Genomic DNA, 26,641 nt, shown 5'->3' with positions numbered 1-26,641 from the left:
TGATACACTGACAATCTCCGTCTTTTAATCAGTGTATTTAGAACATTAACATTTAAAATGATTATTGACATAGGATTAATATCGACTGTACTGGTTATTGTTTTCTATTTATTGTACTTGTTCTTTGTTTCTATTTTTGTATTCTACTCTTTCTCTGACTTTTATGGTTTTAATTGAGCATTTTATAATTTCATGTTCTCTCCTTTCTTTTTAGCCTATCGGCTATGCTTTTTTTTCATTTTATGTTTAGCGGTTGCTCTAGAGTTTGCAATATACTTTGACAACTAATCCGAGTCTACTTTCAAATCATACTATATCACTTTATGAGCAATACAAGTATCAGGAAACAAAATATTTCGAATTCCTTCCTTCTAACCTTTGTATAATTGTTCCCATTTATTTTACTAATACCTAAATGCACATAAACATCCATTTCTGTGCATATATATGTGCATATATATACGCATACCTAATTGAATACATTATTGCTATTATTATTTTGAACTAACTGTTGTTATCTGTTAAATCAATTAAGAGTAAAAAAATATAAAAGTTTTCATTTTACTTTCATTTATTCCTTCTCCGATGTTCTTCCTTTATGGAAATCTGAATTTCTGACCTATATCATTTTCCATGTCTCTTGTTTGAAAAATGATATTGGTCAGAAATTCAGATTTTAACATTTCTTTAAAATCTTTTTAACATTTCTTACAAGGCAAGTTTACCAGCCAAACACTACTTTAATTTTTGTTTATCTAAAATAGTCTTGATTTCTCCTTCACCTTTGAAGGATAATTTCACAGCACACAGAATTTTATGTTGGGAGTTTTCTTTCAACAATTCAAATACTTCGATGCCTTCTAACTTACATGGTTTCTGTGAGGTTGAACATAATTCTCATCTTTGCTTCTCTCTAAGTAGTGTGTTTTTACAAACTCTCGAAAGAAGATGTTTCTAACATCTTCTTTTTTACTCAGGGTTTAGTTAGACCTCAGAAACCATACCAATAATTTGAACAGGAAATTTCAACATAAAGAATGATTAACTCGCAACGGGGAGTGGGAGGTGGGGTGTGGGGGAGGGGGGATTAACTACTAAGAAGGGGTAAAAGAGAACTCTAAAGACTGCTGGAGTCACAGCCTGTCTTACCCCTTTGTGACTTACTAGATTGTGACCTCAGACAAGTAACTTAGGCTGTTGGCAGTGTTCTGCAGCCAGGACTCCCAGGCACGCACCTGTGGGTGGACAAGCTGGGCTTATTACTCACCGCAAGGGAAACCACGCACATCCTGCAGTTCGGTAAGAGAATGTTCGAGCAGACTTGAGGATTTGGGCTCTTGTTAGGTGATTTGGGGGAGGATTGAAGGAAGTGGGCTTTCCTCTGTTTAGATGCTCTCAGGGTTTGTGGCGATTATATAATTGGTTATGGGTTTGGTGGGGGTCGGGGCCTAGATTAAATGAGGCTACAGCTGTAATTGGCGAAGCAGCTGCCAGCACTCGAGTTGGCTGGGAGAGGGATCGTTGGTCAATCTGAGAGGTGTGGACAATGCTCTTGTTTTGTCTGGGCTCAGAATGGATGACAGAGGGGTCTTGACTTTGTCTTGACCCATGATGATCACAGAATGGCCTTGGGTGGTGGTGTCTTGTGAAATTGTTTATGTTCAACAGGAGAGAGAATACTAGCTATGAGTGGCAGGTCAGCTCCTGGCTGTCAGGGGCTGTTTTCTCTTTCTCATTATCCTTGCCTTAGTTTCCTCATCTGTAAGGTGGGAAATAATGAAAGTTTCTACCTCTTGGGTTTGGGACTGGGGAAGAGTACTCCGAGAAGAAACAAACATGAAAGGGGATCTCTTTCCCCAAGGATCATTTTCAGATATCATTGGAGAAGGTGATTGTGGTTCATTGCATAGTGGAGACATTCACTGGGTTGTACTGGGCCAGAGTTGTTCCACAGCTGTCAAGTTAAGGCCGGTGAGCCGGAAACCACAGGCCAGAGTGAAAAGCAAAACCTGGTAGTCGATGAGTGCCACTATGCATACTGAGAATCAACAACTGTGCCAAAAAAGCAGGGTAAGTGGGAAACACCTTCCTCCTACAATGTGCCTCCAGCACCCTCTATAGATGAAGCTAAACGTTTGTACCAGGTGGATAAGGAGAAACGTTTATAGGGTTCAGCTCCAGAAACACAAAGAAGGGAAAAGAATGGTAGATTAGAGTTAGAAAACAACAAATTGGTAACTAGCACAACCAGCATCCATTCATTCTTCTTCTGATAGTTGCATGCGAACTTTCCGCATCTACTTTATTTGTCCATGCACACCAAGCAGAGCATCGCATCTCCCTGACCATAGCAATTTAGTGCAGAGGTAACAAGTAGCCTAGACAGAAATTCTCTCTCCCTCCACCTCTCTCTCTCTCTATCTGTCTGTCTGTCTGTCTGTCTGTCTACCTACCTACCTACCTATCTATCTATAACTACATGTCTGTCTAGGCTTATACTGAATCTTACAAGAGAGGTGTAAGTCTTTTGCTGCTGGGGACAATACCTAGAGCCTTAAAATGAAATCTTTGCAGCAGAAAGCATTACTCAGAGATGCAGAACGATTATGCCTTGATGAACTTGTTTAAGCCTTAAAGTTGGCCATCCTTGAACTTTTCAGTTATGTGAGCAAATAAATTTTCACTTTTTTTTCTTAACTCCAGTTGAATTAGGTTAATATGCTTTCTGTTACTGGCAACAGAAATAGTCTTGAATGATACAGTTCCTCAAATTTCACCCATATTGGGTATTTTTAAAACTCAACATATTTGGTCTCAACATATTTGGTCAGTTAATTTTTCCCAACAGTGATTGGACACAGCCTTTTAAATAGTCTTTGTCATCATAGGGTATAGTTACATTAAATAATTCTTAATTTGATAATACGTTAATTCATTTGGAAAATATTAATTGAGTAACTGATAGATGCCGCATACTCTGCTGGGCACTGAGAATTAACATATAATCATAATAGACATGTTTCTTACTTTTTTGGAGCTTATGGATTATCTAGCAAGGATTATGGAGAAGCAAATAGCCAGTAACAATCCAGGATAAATGTGATGTTGAGGAAGTCCTAGTTGCCATGGTAGCACAGAGGTGAGGCACCTAACCCACACTGGGAGTAAGGTTTGGTAAGAAGTTGAAAAAAACTTCCCAGAGAAGATAATCACTACCACATGCTGCTTTTCTGATGAGGATGAGAAGTCTTTAGGGAGGTGAAGAGAGAAAGAAATAATAGTCACAAAGCCCTGATGAGAAAAGAGATGACGACATGGCTGAGAAATTGAAAGAAGAGAAACAAGGCTGCACCTGGAGTGCGGTAGGAGGGACAGGAGAGTTGCGAGAGGTGAAGGCAAATTATACGCAGCCTCGTAAGTAATGTTAAAGAATGTGGACTTAAGATAAAGTGAGGTGCCATCCAAATAAGTCTCCTGGAGGGGAGTGGTATGACCAGACTTGTGTTTAAGATCACTCTGACTACTGTGAAAAAAAAGGAGGGTGCTCCGTTAGGAGGCAACTGTGATGATCCGGATGAGAGATTCTAGTAGCCTGAAGGAGGGTCATCAGGCAATGGGGATGAGGTGACATGGCCAGATTTGAAACGTATTTAGGAGGTAATACTGACAGAATGTGGGAGTGGTTCGATGCCTTCCTAAGGGAGAAAGAATGAAGGCACCGAAGTCGCTTGGCACCTTTATTCACTAAGAAGGAATAGAGGAGGACGAGTAGTTAATGACTTTTGTTTTGGGCTTGTTTGATGTCGAGAGTATGTGAAGGAAATTCTAGTAAGGATGTGAGTATGTGACTCCTGAAGCTGGGAAGGTTTTGGCTGGAAATAAAGACATGAGGCCCATAAGCAGATAATAACTTTAGCAATGAAAGAGCAAGACGTCTTTTGTGGAATTACCACAGAATAAAAAAAGAAAAGGGCCAAAGGCAAAACTAAAAATGTTTAAGGAGTGGTCAGATAATGAGGAGCTTACAAAAGAGACTGAACAAACAGGGAGAGAGGTGGGACGAAAGGGTATGAATGAAAGAAGAAATGGGCAACAGTGTCTGTCAAATCACACTGGAAAACACAGAGGTGTTAGGGTTGAGGACTGATAATTTAACAGCAAGGGTTGCTGGCGATCTCAGCAAAGCAGTGTCAGTAAAGGAGAGTTGGTGGCATTCATATGACATTCTTCTGACGAGTGAACGGGGGTGAGGAAGTGTAAATAACACGTTAAAATGTTTTCTTTCAAGAAATTTCCTATGAAATAAAGGAAGAAATCGTGAAAGGAAGGCTTGAGTTCGAAGGGGAGTTTTTCTTTTGTTGTGTTTTGTTTTTAAGATAAGTGTTGAACCTATTTACCAGTTAATAGGAAGAAGCCAGTAAAAAGGAGAAGATTGAATATATAAGAGAAAAATAGATGATCAATTGATAAAACCCCTGAGGAGACAGGACCCAAAGTGATCCAAAGCAGTTAGAAGGGTTAACCTAGAACAGGAGCTAGGACAAACTCCCTATTATAAGACGAGGAAAAAAGAATGAGTAGGGAAGGAAGGGAGTCTGTGGTTTGGGGGACAGGAGGTCGAGGACATTTGGTCGCTTCTATTTTCTCTGTGAAAATGGAGGTCAGCCCATCTGTTTAGAGCAGTGGACTGATGGTTTTGAGGACTGATGGTTTCACGAAATGGTCCCTGTAGAAAATGAGCAAGAACTGATTAGAGAAAAACACAGAAGGGTCCACACTGAGGACCTAACCGAGGTTAGGATCGTGATCATAATGGACACAGAACCTTAAGCTGTGGAATTTCCTGCAGTGGCCTTCTCCAGCATGAGTGCACATGTGGAGAAAACATACAAAGCACAGCTGGTGCCTGCTTTCGATTTCCTACTCTTTGGCCCATGTGATAATTTGCCTTTCGTAAAAACTCAATCATCCATTCTAGTGAGATCTAAAAAGTTAATTTGCATAAAATCTCTAATTATTATTTATGAATCTATAATGCTATCCTTTAGAGAATTTTCATTTATTTCTCTAATTCTCTTTGACTATCATTCTTGAAAATTAGAGTGCCTAGCATCTTAGTTTCCTTTAGCTATTGTAACAAATTACCACAATCTTGGTAGCTTAAAACAACACACATTTATACTCTTACAGCTATGGAGGTCAGAGGTCTGAAATCAGTTCACAGGGCTACGCTCAGTCTGGAGTCTCTAGGGAAGAATCTGTTTCCTTGCCTTTTCCAGCTTCTTGGAGCTTCATTCTTTGTGTTCCTTGGCTCACAGTTCCTTCAAAGCCATTTTCTTTGAGTGGTCACATTGCCTTCTTCTTCTGTCTAATCGAATCTCCATCTGCTTCCCTTTTAGAAGGATAGTTGTGATTCTATTTATGGCCCACACATATATTCCAGTATAATCTTCTCATCTCAAAATCCTTAACTTGATTACATCTGCAAAGTCTCTTTTACTGTATAACATAACATACATAGGTTCTGTGGATTAGGAGCTAGATATCTTTAGGGGCTATTGGCCTACTACATCCTGTGTTCTGTGTTGGAACTGCCAAGCCTTCACGGAACAAGAATGCCTGGAAGTGCTATAGGGATTAGGAAACAGCTACTGATGGCACTGCACCATTCTCTGAAGTCCGTATGTGGGGTACAAGGGTCAGACTAGTAGGTAGACTCTAAGAAGAGAGATTATAAAGCTTGTATAAAGATTATAAAGACAGTATAAAGCTTGAATTCCATGAGGTAGCTATAGAAATTACGGTGCGTCATTTTGTAGGTGAGAGAGTGAGCTTGAGAGATGGGGAGACTGAGACACAGAAGAAAATAGTTGCCTACATGCAGAAGAGACAACTATATCCCAGCTTTCTACTCTCGTGTGCCACTACCACAGTCCCGGTGCATCTGTGTTCTCCTTTCCAAGGCTTTGCTCATTATTGTCTTAAATATGCTTGAGAGACTCATTTGCTTTAACCAAAAAGATTTTTATACTTCTGCATTTCTTTCCCTTTGACTTTCTCTCATGTAAGTAGCAATTTTCTGGAACAAAGAAGGTCCTTGACCAGCATCACCACACAGGGCCTCTAAATCGATTTCAGTTTCTAGTGCATGTCACAGTGCCCGCTTCCCTTCCGTGTAAGGATTCATCAAGGGGCATTATGACAGCGCAATGCTAACCCAAAGCATTACCAACAAATTTATTCTGAGCCCAAGAAGGGCTGGAAATGAAAATTATTTTGATTTAGGAACCCTGACATCATTCTTATAAAAGTATCTACTTTTGGTTAAATGATTTACATAACAGAAAGAACTGGACAATTAAATTACCAGAACTGGTATTTCTTCCTATGGTTCCCATTCTTCGATATAGGAGACCCCAAGATCTTGAGTTTATATCCAAAAAATTTAATGGAATAATCAAGGAACATTATAATAAGGAATGTAACTTTCACACCTCAATCAATAGCTTTCCAAAAATTACGAATGATATCTGCTTATGCTATATAAATGTATCATCATGTATTTTTCAACATGCAAAAGTCATAGGAGCCAGGACATGGCAATGCACCACTCTCTGAAGTCCATTTATGGCTCTAAGAGGAGAGATTAGGTATGAAGGCTCTAAGAAGGAGATTAGGTATGAAGCTCAAATCCCATGAGGTGGCTACAGAAATTGCAGTGCATCGTTTTGCAGGAGGGAGAGTGAGCTTGAGAGATGGGGAGACTGAGACACAGAAGAAAATAGTTGCCTACATGCAGCAGAGAAAACCACACCCCAACTTTCTATTCTCATGTAGAACCAGTCCTGGGTTCTAGCCTGGTTCTAGCCTGGCCCAAGCGCTATACTTTACCATTTGACAAACAGTTTCCCCATCGGGATTTCACTTTCTGCTGCTGCAAAATGGATGAGTTGCACTAAATTATTTCAGTGATTTATCTCTCGTAGCCCACTATTGTATGATTTTATCCACAAGTCGAAAGGTATTAGATTTAGGACACTTATTTAAAAGTCTATAAAATTTTCACTGAGATTATCCTAGAGAAGGTAGCTATTATTGTCCACACAGACATCCGATTCACACTTTTTATTTACATTAGTCAATTTAAGCAAAATGGACATTCCGGTATCTCTGCAGCCATAGCCTAAACGCTTTCTTCTTTTATAAGCCCTTTCCTATTTAAATTTTCAGAGTCTTTGCTAGGTTTGCTACCCAGGGCATTTTTGCGAAGGTCACACCCTTTCAAAAATGTTTAAATGCTGAGATGGGGCAACACGCCTATTGAAGTATAGGCAATGTTGCTTCTATAAAAAGAATTGCACCTCTTTAGAATTTAAAAAGTTATCTTAAAGACAATGGCTAAAAAAGAATGCATAATAGATTTAGCTTTGAAAAATGTCTTACAAGATTTTACATAAGGGCTATTTAAACATTTAAATCCCTACAGAATTTGCGAGTTTCCTCAAGGATAAGGAAAGGCTGAAATCAGAGGTTGGAAAGTATAAGTAAGATCTGCTTGTGGATATCTTATTTTAGTCCACACGGAATCCTAAAACTTAAAAATTGTATTTAAAAGAATTGAATTTGGGCTGCACTTGAAAACTGGGGAGATTGGGCCACACTAGGCCAGGTTCTGTAGTCCCCATCCCTCCCTATTGCCTCACCCAGTGCATTTCTTTCAATCACATTACTTGCTGCCCCTTTAGAAATTCAAGTTTCCACTTCATGCCTTGAACAAATAAGACTAAAAATAAACACAACTTTTATGAAAGTGATCTGGAGGAGAGAACATAGGAATTTTCCCTTTTGCATCATTTATTCCTAGCTCTTTTAAGTTGAGAAATCCCAAACTGACAGAAAACTGCAGCAGGACCTCCCAGGCAGCATGGGTAGGAAGGAAAATGGCAGGAAAGCCTCAGAGCAGGTAAGTGTAAAATACTGCATTTAGGAGCGAAAGTTTAGCTAGAATCCTAACAAGAGCGGCTCGGAGCCACATGTTCTATTTCAGGAGTGATTCCATTCCTTTATTGTCTCCAACTGAATGGGCCATGTTCATGGAAGCTACTGATGACAGTTCTTCCTCCTGGGAAACTCTGTGGACATGCGTTACAGGGGCTACACAATAAACCGTGAGTGGCTACAATTCCTAAGTAGATGTTAAAATAATTCTAGAAAGATAGACTCTCATGTGTCTGAAAGTACATGGTTTGAAATAAAACTTGCCCCAAATGCAAATTCTAGGGCAAAGATGAATTACATTTCCACATTTTCTTTATAACTTTGGCACCATTTGGCATAGATGCTTTCATTTACTTTTGTGAATAGGTAATATATTTACGTGAATCAGACACCAAACATTATTTTAAAAAATGGATATCTCTCTTCTACTCTTCAACATATGCCCCAGTCTTCCCCCCTGCACCTCCCCACTCACACACAGTTCTTTTTCTTTTTCTTTAGAGAACCATTATGCACATAGGAGATAGACATTTTTTCTTCCCCTTCCTTTTAAAACTAGTACCATACTCTGTACATCCTCCTGCACCTTGCTTCTTTTCACTTAGCAATATATCCTAGAGCTTGTTCCCATCGATACATAAAGAGCCTACTTATTCCTCTTTCTAGTTATTAAGTAGCCAATGTATGTACCATGTATGTACATACATTGTACCATAATTTATTTAGCCAGTCTCTATTGATGACCACGTAGATTGCTTTCCATATTCTGCTACTATAAATAGTGCAGTATTGAAAAACTATCAACGTACGTTATTTTATGTACACACACACACACACACACACACACACACACCAGCATTATGATAGAGAAAAATTTCTAGAATTGGAATTGTCGGGGGACAAGATATATGCATTTGTAACTTTCATAGCCAAATGGCCCTTCGTGAAGCTGGCATCAATTCATACTCTTACCACCAATGTTTAAGGGTACATGTTTCCCCACAGGCTCACTCACACGTATGTTAACATAACAAACTTTTAGAACTATGATATCCTAGTGGTTTGTTCTGACCGTGTATTCAAGCACTGATAACTTGTGGTTTTAATTACCAAGATTTACTGTTTGCGTGTCTGGCAGGGCTAGCCCCCCACTCATTGCTCTTCTTTTATAGAACCTTTGGGCAATTCTCATGTTTTTTCTTCTTTCCATGTGCAGTTAGGAATCACCTGGACTAGCTCTTCTGATCCGCTGGGTTCCTCACTGTGCAAATTGTGTTGAAACCCAACTTATGGGCATAGCTCCATGGGGCTGTGGAGAGCTACACCAACTCACCTGTATGCTTGATTTTATGGATGTCCTTTTCACTGCTTGTTTATGAGTTTGCTTTAAATCTATTAAAAATAACCTCACACGCACCTTCAAATCCTGGCCAACTTTCGTGGCCCAGCCTAGCATAGGATTGGTGTGGAGTAGAGATGGATGTCTAAAGGAACATAGGATGCCATTATAAAAATAGGAGAAAGGGATGTCAAAGGCAAATTTTACCACAAACTTAGTGTCTTAAAACAATTTTTATCACATAGTTGCCATATGTCAGGAATCTGGGTCCTCTGCAAGGCTGCCATGAAGGTGGGGCTTGGGCTGTGGTCTCATCTGAGGCTTACTAGGGGAGGCTCTGCTTCCAAGCCCTTGTGGGCAGAACTCAGTCCCTAACAGCTGAAGGACTGAGGCCCTCGTATTCATATTGTCTGTCACCTTGAGGCCATTGCAAGCTGTCTGCTGGAGGCTGTCCTCATCTCTTAGGGGTCATTCACAGTTCTTTTTCACTTGGGGTTTCCTAATATGGCCATTTCTTCCTTGAAGCCAGCAACAGTTGGGGGGAGGGGCGGGGAGATTGAGAGAGAGAGAGAGAAAGAGAGAGAGAGAGAGACCAGTAAGACAGGCCCTTCCATCTCCTGAACATAATTACATAATCTCCTATATTCCATCACTTTTACTACATTCTATTGATTAGAAGCAAGTCAGAAGTCACATCCACACCCAAGGGGAGGAGGCTATGCAAGAGCATGAACACCAAGAGAAGGGGAGCGCTGGGAGCCATTTTTAAAGCAGCCTACAACACATGACTTCTCTTTTGCTCTGGTATAAACCTCAGTATTAATCTTAACATTCAGAGCCATGCCGAGAAAACTCCAGGAATGTATGGTATGATGATGTAGGACATGATAACAAGCCCTTAAATCTTCTTTTACTGGGGGAAGGGAGAATGGGTGTGGCTCATCCAGGGCGATTATGTCTGGGAGAGAAGGAAACAGTGAAGAGGAGTTGGTGTCTTCAAAGGAGATTTGGTCTGGTAGTATACAAGACCCCTGTCGTTTTTGCCTGTCTGACATGTCAATTTTATTTTCAATTAACAAGTCCTTGATCCCTCCTGTTATTCAAGTGGGGGGAAACCTCAACCCACAGCCCAAGACTGACCAAACAGAGCTCTCGTGACGGGTTTAGTAATGAGCATGTACCCCAACTCAGGATGACCAGAATCAGACCTGCAAATTTTGTAGATATTACTGAGAAAGACACTTTCAGTTCTCTGAGGGTAGTTGGGCTCATCGAGTAAAAGACTAGACCTGCTGGGAGCCATCCCTCTCACCAGTTGGTCGTATACTGATGAGTCGTATACTGATTTAGACACCTTCACCTGTGTCTAAATCAGTATATATGACTAATCTTATAAATTCGATAAACCAACAAATCCATTACTACTTTGCTTGAGCAAATTTAATTTTGGTTTCTGTCATTTACAACTGAGGTATAGAAGAGAGAACTTTCTCTTTAGATAAAATGGTAAGTTTCGGGGACAAGGAGATTGTCCTACGGTCAATGCCCACTTCTCACCATTTTTGTTCACTCCTGTAGTCTGAACCCCTTTTTGTCCACTTTAGTGTGAAATCCAAGTGGCTGGTTCAGGCTTAGGTGACCTGTTTCTAAGAGCTTATCGCTACAGCTATTGTCACCAGGTATAAGCACTTGTTTGGAAATTGGTCTATAAGTCAAAAGTGATAAAAAAAAAATTCAATGAGGTAGGAGAAGATGCAAAAACTAGGAAGTCAAAGGAAAATAGTATGTTTAGCAGCGTGAAGTGCTTTAGACAGGATAAGCAAGAAATGAAACAAAATCACTTCATCAATGATGATTAAGAGGGTGTTTGGCAATTCTGAGGGAATATTTTCACCAGAGTAGTGTGGAGTCTAGCAAGAATCCAGGAGTCGATGAGTGGTATCAAGTGTATACTTCTCTTTTGCTTTGACAAAAAAGGGGACAATGGAGATGGTAATGAGAAGCCTGATGAAGAAAAGTGTTTTTGCCGGTGAGGAGATGGGAGAGCTAGGATACCGGATGGAAGACGGTCCTCCATGAGTGAGATCCAGGGAAAGAGTGAAAGATCTCTCCTCAGACTGGTGTTCTCAACCCTGGCTGCACACAGAATCACCCAGGGAGGTCACAAAAAATACTAATGTCTACGCTGCATTCCAGCCCACGTAATCAGATTCTCTGTGGGGTGCGACCCAGGCTTCGGGAGGCTTTCTTGTGTATCCAAGGTTAAAAACCACTCCTTGAGACAAATACTTTGTTCCCTGGATCAATGCGAATGGATGAATTATGAGACATTTAGAAACAGGGAGATTTCAAGACAGATGGCATTGATCTCTTCAATAATGAAGAAGACAAAGTCATCTGTTAAGAACAAGTGGGATGATAGCCAGTTTGGGGCCAAAAGGAAAGTGCAAAAGGTTTAGAATAGCTATTACATTAATAAGAAATGTCCAAGGAAACAAATATCTCTGCAATGCTTCTGCTTATGTGCAATTAGGTCATGTAATGAATATTGCCCAAAATGAACTACAGCAACGGCAACTGGCAAACAATTCAATAACTCATCAAGCTTGTGAAATTTAAGACTTAGAAGCAAGGAAAGTAAAATGATTAGATCAACTTTGGAAAATAAATCACACAGAGGATGTCATTAGCTGTGAGGATTAAACAGTAGGAACATGCAATGTCTGCTAAAGCGGTCATTTAAATATAATGATGCTTTTTTCTTTTAAGGAGCTCTGTAGATGAAATTACATTTCTGTGATATATGTTTATGAGAAGGCTTTAATAATTTCTTTTTCCATTTACAAAAAGGCTGGGTGTGGGTGGGTGGATGGGGCCAGAAAATATTAATTTGCCCCGGCTCAAAAGAAAGAAAAACGTAATGCTATAAATTCAATTTAAGATTTTTCAGGGCTTAAAAAAAGAAGGTGGAACACTTGACCATAAAAAGCAATTAATGTAGTAGGGGTTTAAATTATAACTGTAGGACACGATGAAAGCCATGAAACAGGTACAAATGGCTATGATGCCATAAAAATATAAAGAACTCAAAAGACATTATTTGCATCTGCCCAGTTTATCAGAGAAAGTTTCATGTGCACAAAGAAAACTCAGCTAGGCCTTGAAATGTGGGGAAGCATTCATGAACAGTTGTTAGGGAATGCGTGGAGTGTGTAGGGAGGTGGGGTAGGGAGCTAAGACTACAAAGTATGCTGCTGTGGGGTCAGCTTATGAAGGAACTAGAAGGCAACACCAAGGACTCTGAACAATGAGAGTCACTGAGGATCGATGACCAGTCAAGTACGAAATTGGAATTGTGCCTCTTAAAGATTATACTTGCTGGAATGCTAATTGGGAAACTACTATGAAGTTTGGATGAGAGAAAAAAGACAATGCCTAATTTTTTTCTAAGTGTATTTCTTTTAAAGTTTTTTCTTACTTTTTTATTGAAGTATTATAGATAGAAACAAAAGTGTACAAAACCTAAGTGTGGAACTCAATGAACACAACTGTGTACCTACCATTGAGATTAAGAAATAGAATACTAACATTTCAGAAGTCCTTCCACACCTCCCCCAAGCATCCTCCCAGTCACCACACCCTTCTCCTCAAAGGTAACCACTACCCTGACTTCAACTCTTGTGTTTTAATTCTATATGAATGGAATCATAGAATATCATTCTTATGTCTTTGGTTTCCTTCACTCAATATTATTGTTGTGCAATTTGTCAATGAGTTTGTATGTGTAATTGTAGAGTATTCATTTTCATGGCTGTGTAGTATTCCATTATATGAATATAGCACAACTTAGTTCATTTTACTGTTGATGAATATTTGAGCTGTTTCCGATTTTGGCTACTACAATTAATACTATCTGTTCCCGTACATCTTTTGGAGCACAAGTACATGAATTCTTTGAGTTCAACTTAGATATGACATTGCTGGTCGTAGGGTATTTTGTATGTTCATCTTTAGTAGATACTAATAGTTTGCCACGGTGATTGTACCACTCTACTCTCTCGGCAGGATCTGAGAACTTCGTTACTCCACACCCTTCTCAACACTTGGGAGTGTAAGCCTTTAATTTTTGCTGTATAGGTATGTCTATAGTGGTACTCATTGTGGTTCTAATTTCCGTTTCCTTTATTACTAATAAAGTAGAGAATTTTTCAGATATTTATCAGCCATTTGGTTATTCTCTTAGGTAAATGTTCTATTCACATCTCTTGTCCACTTTCCCATTAGATTGTCTCCTGCTTATTGATTTGGAGGAAATCTTTACATATTCTGGATATATGCCCATGGTCAGTTATATGCATTGAAAAATCTTCTACTTTTTGGCTTGCCTTTTTATTTTTTCATGGCATTTTGTTGTTGTTCTTGTTGTTGTTTTTGGTGAAAAGAGGTTCTTGATTTTAAATGTTGCCCAATGTATTGATCTTTTACTTTATGCTTATTTCTGTTTATGTTTAGGTCTTGCTTAAGATATCTTTGCCTATCCCAAGGTTAAATTATTCTAGAAAACTCTGATATTATAAAAATCAAATTATTAATCTTTCTGAGTAGGATTTCCTCTGGCAAACCATCCCAGCCTGGTAGGTTTAGCTTTAAGCAAATGCTGACGCAACCGCACTAGTGTCGTAGGTTAGAGTTCAATGTTTCAAATAGTAACCAAATGCAAATTCCGGCTGAAGTTGAGAATATACGATGTGGGTCAAGAAAGATATTTACTGCTGTTAAGAAAATAGAGAAGACAAAACAAAACTAATCAAACAAAACCCTAAAAGAAGCACTGTAGGAGAATTCACCCTGACAACATGACCCACTGATTTGACTGTGAGCCTTTCATGTGATTTTTCTTTCTGGAGATAATTTCGAGCCATTACTTAAGTGGTATATGTCTCTAAGTATATTTTTTCTCTGAATAGTATATTTTCTTATGCCTTGCATATTTGAAAATATCTTTCGATTGCCTTCATACATATTAATATATCTTATTAAGGATGTTGAACGATTCTTATGTTTCTTTTGACTTTTGTAGTCAGTCTCTTAAAGAGACTTACTTTTTATCAGGGTTTTCAACATAATTCCCTTTTCCTTGTCCTGACTACCCTCGTACAAATTCCAGGTTCCTTTCTTTCTCAGTGTTCTCATTCTGGACGGAGAGACTTTTACTGGGTTTGACACTTGGACAAATTTACTCAAATTCCAGAGATATAAGCCATGGACAAAGATAACCTCAAAGGTTCATTTTTGACATTGCTTTTCAGCAAAGTCATTAAGTCGAGTCCAGATTCAAGGAGCGGGAAGATTCTACTTTTTGTTGGAGAAGCCGAAAAGTCACATCTGAAAGGATATTGGTGCAGGGAGGAATGGTTGTTTATCAGTGTACCCCATCCTAAAATGTACATCTTAAACCGGAGAACTTTTGATAGTGAAAGGGAATGTTTTTAAGCATTATGACAAGACAGCAGATGTAAACCATTTAAGCATGATTTATTAAATAGAAATCCAAAAAATAATCAGATTTTCCCTTCCCTCAGATTAATAATCCAAAGGATCATAATGTCTAAAGGGATGCTTCTCTTTCATTTGGATACAAACTTTTCATTTCTATATTTGTTTGCAACATTAAAATCATTCCAGGTCAGTTTCAATATATCAGAGGCAAGAAAGAAATACACCAGAATATTTAACAGGTGTGTCATCACCTGTACATATACACAGTTACAATTTTAAGGTGATGAAAATTATAACTGTTTTGTGCTTATAAGAATATATGTCATACATGTCACCGAGTTCTACGTTACTGTTTTTTTGGTTTTTTTGTTTTTTTTTTTAATTCACATCCAGCTGACTCTCAATCTCCTACCACTGACAGGAACTATTCGCAGCTTCCCATGTGTTCAAGAAAGTAGTATGTGAACAGTGGTGGTTATTTCTAGGTGGTAATTTCAACCAACTGAATCTCAAGATATTAACGGTTAGATTGATGGCATGGCAGAAGTTCCGTTTCCAGGTGACCTAGAGGCTTGCCACATTATTTCAGCCACAGTCCCCGCGCTGTCTCGTGAAGCATTGGGGCTTTAAGCATAGGCAAGAGATTGGAGCAGCTGATAGCTGGCATCTAATACTACTTTCAGTCCTGAGGTTGTGATTCCCAGGGCAGCAGAGGTTTATGTGCCCCAGGATATATTGGGTGTTGGCTGGCTTCACTTTCCCTACGTTTTTCCCCTTAGTCCTCTCAGGAGTTCCCTTGAGTGAAGTAGAGGGGATTCAGGTGCAGAGGTGAACACACCTTAGCACTCTGCCTGGCCTTCTGAGCCAGCAGAGGCAAGAACGAAATGGAATTTCTCCCTGTGTTTCTATAGGCAGGTGCCACTGGAGTACTGAGACACAGATTTTTTTTTCCCCCTTGGAAGAGGCGCCTGGAAGAAAGAAATTAGGAATGAGTGATAGGTGATTGGAGACTATTAAAATGGAAAAATTAAAAGCTGAGTCTTACATAATGGGAAACCAAAATAAGGACATGTATCACGTCAAGTGGAAAAGTCCACGTCTCTGGGCTACTCTGCCGGGCATTGCCACCGCTCGGGTTTGGCGCAGTGTCAGAATGGAGCACTCTCCGTTATCACCCGGTGTTAACTCTGACATTCACTGGCGTCTGCTATATATGCTGGGCCTGTGCTAACCCTTTCCATCACGATTGCTGCATTCCTCACGTGTCCCAGAGTCACCCAGGAAACGGTGGATTAGGGCTTTGGCACAGTGTGTCTGATTGCCGAGCACAGGCTCTTATCCACCCGACTGGAGCGTTTCACCCTCTCCTGGGAGCACCCTTCCCTCGGGCCCAGTTCGCGGATACACACCGCTCTCACGGTACTAACTGCACTTCCAGAGTGGGAACTGTCCTCTCAGCCACCTCTGTATCTCTGCTGATGAGAAAAATTCAGGAAGTGCTCAGTAAATATGCAAACATAATTCAACAGAAAGGAAGAATAAGAATCTGGGAGACCATCAGAACCAGGCATGGGGATGGATAGAGAGGCAAGTACAGACTTTCAAAGAGGAAAGCAAGGCTGCTACACGTGTGAGGAAACGAACAAATTCAACGATTTAAAATAGGCTCTCGCAGACTGAAACAGACCCCTAAAAACCCTTTACCAAAGAAAGGATACTCTGACCTCCTGAACCCTGCATGTCCATTTCTCAGATGCTGGGGAGGCCATGTAGCTTTGGTAGACAAAAAACACAGGTGGAAGCTGGTCTGCCTGGGGATCCTGGCTCGGTGGGGAGATGGCAGCCTCTGCTCTCCTTGCCCAGCCTGTTCCCTTCACACTGTGAGTGGTGGGATTCTCTCTGGACAGAATTTGAGGTATGCAGAAAGTATCATGAGACAATATATCTATCCAAATGATTAAGAGTTTTCTTGTTTTTAAGGAGTCTAAATTTTCTAACATTATTCCTTTAAACAGTAAGCTGGAGGAGAGATGGCATTTAAGGCTTGGAGGTAAGTGAACAAATGGCAGAAAGAACCAGTGATTTGGAATAACAAGACTTGGGTAAGACCTTGTTCACTTATGGGTCTGCTAGTCTTTGGCACATTAATTGGTTTGTCTCTAACCAATTAATACCTGCTTCATGAAATGAATTCAAGGACCCAATAGGAAAAGATTTGTGAGGTGGTTTAGGAAAATAGTTAAAGGTGTGGGCTTGAAGTCAAAGTGTAATTTCCAGAAGGCTAAACTCTGACTATGTTTCAGAGTTATCAGCTTGTGAGTGCAGAATGAGCAGATAAGCTAGTTCAAACAGGGAATTTGGGGACAAGCAGTTTATATAGTTGGTAAAGGCAGGCTGAAATAACTTTGCTAAGTTACAGAAAACTGGTTAATGGGACTACAGTCATGTACCGCATAACAACATTTCAATGAACAGTGGACCACCTATACGATGGTGGTCCCATAAGATTATAATGGAGCTGAAAAATTCCTGTTACCCAGTGACATGGTAGCCATCATAATATCACAGCACAACACGTTACTCACGTATTTGTCATGATACTGGTGTAAACAAACCCAATGCACTGCCAGTCGTATAAAAGCATAGCACATATAATTATGTACAGTACATAATGCTTGAGAATGATAATAAAAACATGTTACTGGTTTATATATTGACTATGCTTTTTATTTTAAAGTGCACTGTTTCTACTTATAAAAAAGTTTGCTATAAAATAGTATGTCATGTTACACAGTAGTAGCCTCATATATCTCATGGTTCTTGTGTCTCTTGATTACATCACTTTCTCCTGTGCTTAATTTAATCTCATGTTGCTTTTTAAATTTAGCGTAGCCTAAGAGTACTGTGTTTATAAAGTCTACAGTAGTATACAGTAATGACCTTGGCCTTCACATTCACTCACTGACTCACCCAGAGCAATTTCCATTCCTGCAGGCTCTTTTCATGGTAAGTGCCCTATGAAGATGTACTGTTTTTAATTCTTTACACCACATTTTTACTGTACCTTTTGTACGTTTAGATATGTTTAGATACACAAATACTTACCATTGTGTTATAATTACCTACAGTATTGAGTACAGTAACATGCTATACAGGTCTATAGACTAGAAGCAATAGGCTGTACCATATAGCCAAGCTGTGTAGTAGGCTATACCATCTAGGTTATTGTAAGTGCACTCTATGATGTTCACACAATGACACGATCACCTAACTATGTGTTTCTCAGAACATATCCTCATCATTCAGTGGCACGTGATTGTATTTCCAAAATACATTCTATAAAACCTATAGGTAAAATGTTATTTCTTTCTGATAAGGTGTGCCGTAATCTTTAAGATAGTTGAAAAATGTTTTTAGAAAGCATATTTCCCAGTTAGTCATTCACCCAATTAAATACGTTTTATAATTTCTACCTCCCATCAATTAAAAAATACTTATATGCTAGTTGCCAGACAAAAGTTTTTAGCAGTATATATTTTACTCTCTTATAAATACATATAAAATGTTTAGTAGTGGTCTAAAACAAAATTAAAGAATTTATTTATGAGTTTTAAAATCTTAATTCTTCCCAAAAGCCCAACGTTAGAGTTTGATATACTCATATGCACAGATTTACTGAGGAAATGTAACTCTCGTCACATTTTTTGCTTCATCGACAACTCAGAATTTTAGTTCTACATTATATTACATTGTTTTACTTTAGGTAATAGGAAATTTTGACCGTACTGCTTTTAGTAATCTCTTACAAGGTGTATTCCTAGGTTTTTGAATCAATAGGTCCTCATTTTGAGACAAATTTCACATACATTTAAATTGAAAAATGGAGTGATACTTTTCTGGGAAAAGAAGCCTGAATTTGCTGACTGGTTTGAATATAAGGACTAATTGGCAAAGGTTACCTGGTGACTATTTTCCATAAATTTGATTAAATCTGCTCTCCAAGGCTTTAGCAAGCTCTATAACAATATTGGGCAAAAATGGGTTGAAATTATTGCCTTGCTTTTTCTTTTCCCAAGCCTTTTCGATTATATCAGATTAAACTGCCTCTAGGAATGAGAGTAGCTGGTATCGCATAACTATAATAGTTATTTGATACGTCTTGAAAAAGCCTTTTATGTCTACTTTCCAGAAACCGAGAAACTAAAGGACTCTAGTGATTAAATAACAAATCCTATTAAAAGTCAGATGGTTTCTAATTCTTTGCTTTCAATAAAATTGAAAGAATTATCAGATGGTAGGCCATTAGAAGTAATTTTTGGTTATAGATACATTGGCATATAACTTGAAAAAATTTAAAGAATCAGATGTTATTACTCTAATCAAACTCTGCTCCCTTCTATTTCAACAAGGTTTCTCAGCAATCAGATCAATAAGAATGAAAAACAAATAGAATTGTTTAACATCATCTTATTGTATTAGTAAAAAGTATTCAATTTATCTGTTAACATATGAACCAATCGGAAAAAATCTCCATCTATCTGAGATAAATTTTCTCTTAATATTTTATTATTGAAAACTTTAAACATCTACAGAAGTAGAATAGTAAAATGCACCCTCACTAGCTTCAACAATGATTAATAATATCCTGCTGTTTTGAATTCAAGGAGGGGTTTTTCTATAGTTTTTATGTTTATATCTTCCTACCATAGACTGGGTGGCTTATAAACTCTAGAAATTTATTTCTCACAATTCTCGAGGCTAGGAAGTCCAACATCACAAAGCAGGCAGATTTAGTGTCTGGTGAGAGCTCTTTTCCTGGATCATAGATGGTCATCTTCTCTGTGTTTTCACAAGGTGGAAGGGGTGAGGAAACTCTCTTCCATAAGGGCACTAAATCTCATTCATGAGGGCTCCACTCATCACCTCAGCACCTCTCAAAGGCCCCATCTCAAAGTATCACATTAAGTATAAGGTTTCAAGATATGAATTAGGGGCAGGGGACACAAACATTCAGACTATAGCAGTTAATAGATCAACTATTTGAAGATCTGCCTTGATTATACACTTTAATGATAATAGATAGTTTTAATACTTAGGACCTTGTAGGAAATCCAAAGTTTTCATTCATGTGCGTATTTTGATTGCAGGGAATTTCATCCTCATCAGGACAAAATACTGTGACATTCAAATATGAACATTTTTTTAGGAGATACAAGAGTAAAAGTTTTGAGGACCACTTGGTAAGGGAACAACAGTTGGCTAAACGTAAAATTTTACCAGTTCCAGGCTGGGACCAGTCTCTAATTCCTCAGACACGTTTTGTGCTTTTCTGGTGCATGCAAACTCTACACGGTTGTTTCTCAGCCAGTCCTGAAGGGGAAAGTCTGACATAGCTTATAAAGTATCACTTGAGTATTTGATGATTGGGGACTGTGATTCGGTGGGCCTAGGTAGGCCCCAGCAACTTTACTTATTTGTAAATCCCAATGAAAAGATGCCAACGCAGATGACAGATCCTCGGATAAGCCCTCTCCAGGCTGGAGCTTCAAGACTATGTCACATCAACACTCACGGACTTTTAAATAAAGACAACATCTGGCCAATTTCTTTGCCATGGTGGATAACACCTGTGATGCACCACATGTGTTTGCTTCTGTGGGCAGGTTATCTGGAAGTCATGGATGGTTTCCCTGCGCCTGGAACAAGAAACAGCCCTCCCCAGAGAGGTGAGGAAACTCCACGCAGACTTCCTGCTGAACAGGCGGCTGCACGGCAAGTATGGGGCTGCAGCACAGGTACAGGCGGCGCTCAGACAGGGCGTGGCAGTTCCAAGTAGCCCCGTGCACCTGTGGCTGCTAGTGCCCCCCTGTTTAAAGAAAGCCGTTTGTTTCTGGTGCTAGCAACCTGTCTGGGAGCAGTGAGGGAGCCCAGGGGCTGCCTTGGCTTGGCTGAACTATAGGCATCTGTGGTGTGTAGCAGCCCAGGGCAGAGCTGCAGTACAGCCCATGGAGCCTCTCGTCTGGTGGGGGCCAAGGGTCCTTCCCAGGCTACATGGCCTTCCATTCTTTTTCTTCTATCTAGGGAGTGTCACATGAGTAGAACCAATCAAGGGTGCACTGATTTGTTCATTCAGTAGGCATTTTTAAGTGCCTACAATGTGTCAGGAACAACTTTAGGCTCTGGGATATGAAATAAATGAAGCAGCCTACTTTTTTTGGTGCTCAGAGGCAGAGGGGAGTGGTACTGAAATAACCAAGTGCTATGAGGGGCAACTGGACACTGAGCTGAGTCTAGAATGGAGTGAATTTTCCCGGAAGGCCCTGGCACTTAGGGCGGTGAGACTATTGTGGTCCAGATCCACCTGTTCACACCCTCAGGTAGCTCCTGGAAGCCTGGTTGGGGCAGGAGGTCCGGATGAGGCCCGACATGCTACACGTGATCAAGCTCCTGTGTGAAGAGACAAGGGAGGGGCATCTCGGTAGCTGCGGGGATGGCCAAATCAGTAGGAGAGGAAGGCATGTGGAGGTGGAGGCAGCATCCATGTGTAGGACACAGATAGGACTGGGAGGGGGCACAAAGAAAACGTCAAATGTTTCCAAAGCACAGATCATCCTACATTCTCCAGGTTCACAGTAGTGCCATCCCTAAATTCACCCCTCCTGGTGACTCCCATGCTGGTCCCTCATGTCCTCTACTTGAGACAGTCCCCTCCATAATTGCTCACAAGATGTAAGAGAGCTGAGGTCCTAGCCAACATACTTGCCTCTGCATCTCTCTGACAGAGACACGCAGCCTTGCCCACGGAGAATCGTGTCAAGCTTGTGGATGTTTCCTAATCTGAGATAAATACCTAAAGGTGGAAAAGTTACAGAACAAACTTCAAAGTTCTTACAAGAGTCTCCAAGTGTAGCTATCTTTCTCAATAGTTGAGGGTCTCTGGGTCTGTGAATATATTCTTGTCTAGAAATTGGTATCAGGGTTATGTCTCTCTCTTCGTGGTTTCTCAAGTCAGACCTACATTTATATGATCTAAAATAGGTTTTAGCTATGCAAATCAAGCAGGAATCTAGTGGGCAGTGGCTCATTTCAGCTCCGGGCCCTCCATAATCACCCGCCCCTAGAATGATCTGGATGCGGGGCCATTCTGATGACTATACCAGCCCTTCTGCCTGTTATGGTCACCTCTTAGTTTTGACTCTAAACTCCCGGATTTTTCCTTTTTCATTTAAGTCAAGGAGCCTGTATTAGTTTCCTATTGCTGCTGTAACAAATTACCACAAGTTTAGTGTCTTAAAAGAACAGAAATTTATTCTCTTCCAATTCTGCAGGTCAGCAGTCTGAAACCAGTGTCAGCAAGGCCACACTTCCTCCGGAGACAGACAGTGTGGGGAGAATCTGTTCTCTGCCTCCTCCAGCCTCCGGTGACCGCTGGCATTCCTTGGCTTTCCATAGCATCTCCCCAATCTTCAGGTCCACATCTTCCAGTCTCTCTTCTGCTCCATCTTTATGTCACCTTCTCCTCTGTATGTCTGTGTATATAATCTTTACCTCTTCTCTCTTATAAGAACACAGGATTAAACTTAGGGTGCACCAGATAATTCAGGAGATTCTCCTCATCTCAAGATCCTTAATTTAGTCATATCTGCAAAAATCCTTTGTTTCCCTTCATATAAAAGAATATTCACAGGTTCCAGAGATTAGGAAGTGGATATCTTTTAGGGGCCATTGTCCAGTCTGCTACAGAGCCGACTCTAATTGCAGTCACTTGTGTGTTTTCAGGGATAGTGGTGTTTTCTCACCAGTGTGTTTTCAAAATTTTGTAGAAAAGAGTATTATTTAGCCCTTGGGGACCAGAAATAGGAGGAAGAGTGTGGGTAGCAGGGTGGGTAGCATATAAGCAATTTATTCTAGAATGACTGTCCCCAGAAATCTCTAAATTCGGATGGGAATTTTTGGCATCTCAATTTCACTTGGTCACCACTGAGTTTGGGCTGCTATTAACCAGTTAGTAGACGACTGGTTACCTCTATGATGTTTAAACCAACATACTATCCATAAATTCAGCCCAATTTAGTATTACTTTCTTTCTTTCTTAGACTCCTACATTCAGAATCCATTTCTGCATTTGTTCCCCTCATTTTTGCTGACATGACTTAGTAAAGTGCTGTGTTCTGCCTCATCCCAGGATCAACTTTGTTATTGGCTACCTCAGGCCTGGAAACAGTGGTGGGATGGGGCTAGGGAAGGCGTAGGAGGACCAGTGGGGTTTGTGTATTTGTGGGTCTGGAGTATTCTGAGTCTGTCGAAGCCTAAATACCTCCATTCTGATACACAGAGTCCTATCCTGTCCAGATTATTGAGCCAACCTTCACAAAGACATTTTGGGGCTGTTTTAACCCTGTGACTATAAGACAAATAATTTTAGCACCTGTGTAGTAAGTCCCAAGACTTAGGTTTTAAGAACGTTGACATTTTCTTTGACATGTTCATTCAAGTTCAGTGCTATTACAAATTGCTACTCTACCCTACAATCTTGAGTTCCTCTTGCCTTTTACACTGTTCTATGGCGGTGGCAATGTTGTTTCCCTAAACCTGACCCATAAGGAACAGTTTATTTCAGGTGACCACAGGTAATTAGCCATCATCCCGTAGACGGTGGGCTGCCAGATTCTTCTTCCTGGGTATTAATGGGATTTTTACTCAGAGCGGTGTAACTTATTTCCCCAAATTTCCTTGTGTTACTGTTGCCTCTAACCCCCTCTCTGTTTATCGGTTTTCCTTGGGAGTTCTTGGTCTTAAGCAACAGAAACCAATTCTTGCTGACTTAAGCAGAAAAGGGAAATTATTGAAAGGATCTCAAGTAGCTCAGAGAATCAACTGGAAGCCTGGAGCATGAGATGAGGCTCGGAACCAACAGAGAGAGGGTAGCATGCAGAAAGCACACAGTAGGCTCCGGTGGAGTCACTGTTGTCACTCTGTTGGGTGCCATTATCACCACCACTGCATGCTGTTGCCCTGAATCGTCACTTCATCTCTGCATCACTAGTGAGTCAGGGCATGCACAGGAGTTGGCTGAGCTCTGGCCTCCTGGATCCCAAATGTTTATTCCCAAAATTTATCCTTCCCAAATAGACCAGTGTACTTAGGGAGAAGGTGATTGATAAAAGTTTTAAAATTCATATTTCCTGACCACGCCTTATTCCAAACCTTTTCCAAGTGAATTTTAATTGTCCGCTCACTTGTGTGGATTTCCCTGCCTGCCAAATGGAAAGCCCAATTGTCATCAGTCTTGAGCTTTGTATCCTGAGCATGCAGAGTCATCCCCTGGCACGAAGTACACACCCAGACAAGTGTGGTTGGTCTTGGTGGTTGGGGGAGCCCTTGGCAAGTGAGAGTTTGTGTCTGTAGTATGGAGGGGTGAACATGCAGCTCTGCCTTTTACTCCTTAAGGGGTAGAACCTGTAAATTACCTGTTGGAAGCAGCTCACGGTTTATCGAAAAGTGTATTACGTGGAAATGCTAGGTTTCAGGGAAATTTGAAGGACTTAGAATTTTTCTAAATATTGTTAAATTAGCAAAAATTGCAAAGGGATCCACAGCTCTATCACATTACAACATATGTTAGTTCTAAGTTAGAACCTTGAGCCTTTGGAGTGTTTCTTTGTGACTGTTTAGTAAATGGTGATTGTGGTTGTACATTGGTGTGGCCTCCTGGTCTTATAGGCAGAATGTGGTAAAGGCGGGTGGAGGGGGGGCGCGTCTCTAGACGCATCGGAGTCACCTGGAAGATGAGGGCTGGGCTCTAGAATATCAGTAGTTTTGAGGCATAGTTTGAGAATGCATTTCTGACAAATTCCCCAGGAGCTGCTGCTGGCCTGAGGAATCCCACTTTGAGCATCACTACTATAGGACAAGTGGTAGTTTTCCTTCAAGTCAAAGCTTTCTCACACATTATAGCAAAACCAAACCTGTCAGTTAAGATCAGATTTGACTGCTTAAAAAGCAAGGAACACCCCCTCTCACCGAAAGAAGTCTACAAGAAGGTAGGGGCTTCAGAGTAAGCTGGCCCAGCATCCCCGCCACTGCTGTCAGAAGCCCAGGGCCTTTCCACCTCTGTATTCTGCATGCACATTTTGGTTCCATTTGAAGGCTGACTCCCCTGAGGCCTGCCATCTTGCTGGACTCACTGAGGTCATTTGTCCACCACTTGACCAATGATAGCCACCAGGCACATGATTGGAGCAGACTGGCTTGTGTCTGGGGCCTGCACTGATCAGACCTGGCTTGAGCCACATGGGTTTGTTGAGGGAGGGGGTAAGCTGTAGGGAGGGGGTGGGCTGTAGAGTGGGGGTAGTCTGTGCAGTGGGGCAGGCTGCAGGTGGGGTAGGTTCTGTTTGGAAGAAAGGAGACAGTGATGACTCACCCACTCTTCAATAGAGAGAGAATATTAAGTGCTACTTTAGGCAATAATTTATACCTGTAATATTGAATTGCTTCACTTTACGTCTGTGGCAAGAAGACTGTGAAAACAATTTAGCGCTGGATTACTGACAGCTTCATGTATAAAAAAATTTAACTTTTTAGAAGTTTCTCCACTGAGGATCTGATGAAAGCCAATATAGACTGTATGATATACTTATTCATAATAGCATGATACTAATTTAGGGAACTGTGGATGAGCAGAAGAACAGCAATGTCACCACATCCGTAACGTGGATTTCTGGTTAAGAACTCCTGATGGAGAGGACCTGGTTCTGCCATCTATGATTCGGAGAGTCTGAGGAAGACCGTGACCTTTTAGGGGTTTCTGTCGCTTTTATATGAGATGAAGGGTGTGAGTCCAGTGAAGTCAAGGACAGGTCTGCTTTGCTCATACTGTATGTTTGATCCTTAGAAAAGTGCCTGCCACAGAGGCGTTCACTGAAATTTTGAATGAATGGATGTGTAAAGGTAACAATAACTGTCTCTTCAAAGAACTGATTGTCAGGCAAAATGTAAGAAATTTCCTAAATGTGTCTTAGTTAACTTAAGCAAGTTAAGATTTCTTACTGATGAGCATCTTTTCAGTGGGAATATTTATTATAATGACGGGTATATTATTTGTGAAGAAGCGTAGGTGTTTGTAAAATCAAGTGACTTTTTTTGAGAGCGGGCCCGTCATAACCAAGTCTGTCTCTGTCTCTGTCCTTGTCTCACTCTCTTGCTGATATTTAGGGCAGATGCAGAAAGTGTTTGGGAAAGAAGTACTGGATTATTCTTTGAATCTATGTCAGGGAAAATTGGATTTGTTAGTTCGCATGCCTGACAATATAATCCTACAGATCTTCTCTTTCCTTGATACGGATGACATTGAGCAGCTATCGAAAACTTGCAAAAAGTTCCAAAAGGTAAGACCTTAAAATATTTTTTTACTTGTAAATATTACACAGAATTTCACAAAGAAAAGGAGTGATCTAGAAAATCTTAACTTCAGGTGATGACAAATATTGGAATGGGGCAAAAATAATTAAACTAAAAGTAATGAAAGAATTAAAATAAAAAATAATTTAAAAAACATGTTTTACCTAAGAAACTAATTAAGCTAGCGCTTAAGAGGAAAACAGCGCACATAGAGAAGAATTAAGCAGTCATTTGTAAAACAAAAATGTCATAGGCAAAGTGATTATACCAAGGGGAAATCCACCAAGCTGTATTTCAAGGGAAATGACTTTTCATAAAAAGGTACATATTAAAGAGAATGTTAAAATAGTACTAAGATAGCTTCCACTCATACATGAATTTAAGCAAATATCAAGAACAGAAAGA

The 26,641-nt window shown here is 40.2% G+C and overlaps 1 protein-coding gene and 1 long non-coding RNA gene across 19 annotated transcripts; one reads left to right on the top strand and one right to left on the bottom strand.

Annotated features, from left to right (window-relative positions):
* Nucleotides 1–593: 593 nt before the first annotated feature.
* LOC120607069 (F-box only protein 36-like) lies at nucleotides 594–26,635 on the top strand. Of its 18 annotated transcripts, none has more exons than XM_039868667.1 (6): nucleotides 1,040–1,299; nucleotides 8,048–8,168; nucleotides 16,852–16,886; nucleotides 17,831–17,842; nucleotides 20,500–20,631; nucleotides 24,054–24,934. In XM_039868667.1, the coding sequence occupies exons 2-6, from the start codon at nucleotides 8,107–8,109 to the stop codon at nucleotides 24,242–24,244; spliced, it is 432 nt and encodes a 143-aa protein (XP_039724601.1). In that variant the 5' UTR covers nucleotides 1,040–1,299; nucleotides 8,048–8,106; the 3' UTR covers nucleotides 24,245–24,934. The 18 variants fall into 18 exon arrangements, 11 of the variants coding, with proteins under 11 accessions (XP_039724601.1, XP_039724603.1, XP_039724599.1 ...); XM_039868665.1 differs by lacking the exons at nucleotides 16,852–16,886; nucleotides 17,831–17,842; nucleotides 24,054–24,934 and adding exons at nucleotides 1,942–2,070; nucleotides 16,590–16,716; nucleotides 26,051–26,635 and having other exon boundaries at nucleotides 1,062–1,299; nucleotides 20,500–20,608; XM_039868670.1 differs by lacking the exon at nucleotides 24,054–24,934 and adding an exon at nucleotides 26,051–26,635 and having other exon boundaries at nucleotides 1,066–1,299; nucleotides 20,500–20,562.
* LOC120607071 (uncharacterized) lies at nucleotides 14,854–16,311 on the bottom strand. The gene is made up of 2 exons (XR_005654052.1): nucleotides 16,246–16,311; nucleotides 14,854–15,804 (listed from the first exon to the last, which is right to left on the bottom strand). It is a non-coding gene; the product is annotated as an uncharacterized LOC120607071 (long non-coding RNA).
* Nucleotides 26,636–26,641: the final 6 nt, after the last annotated feature.

This window comes from Pteropus medius, unplaced genomic scaffold (genome assembly GCF_902729225.1).
Source record: "Pteropus medius unplaced genomic scaffold, Ma_sr-lr_union100, whole genome shotgun sequence".
NCBI lineage: Eukaryota > Metazoa > Chordata > Mammalia > Chiroptera > Pteropodidae > Pteropus > Pteropus medius.
Note: the sequence above shows the minus strand (reverse complement) of the source record. Positions and strands in the feature narration are given on the sequence as shown.

Excerpts from the sequence above, each read along its gene's own strand:
- LOC120607069 (XM_039868665.1), top strand. The coding sequence starts at position 8,107 with ATGACAGTTCTTCCTCCTGGGAAACTCTGTGGACATGCGTTACAGGGG. Across the intron at positions 16,717-20,499 it reads CAGCCTGTTCCCTTCACACT|GTTATCTGGAAGTCATGGAT; the intron begins GTGAGTGGTGGG and ends TTCTGTGGGCAG. Across the intron at positions 20,609-26,050 it reads GCTGAACAGGCGGCTGCACG|GGCAGATGCAGAAAGTGTTT; the intron begins GCAAGTATGGGG and ends GCTGATATTTAG.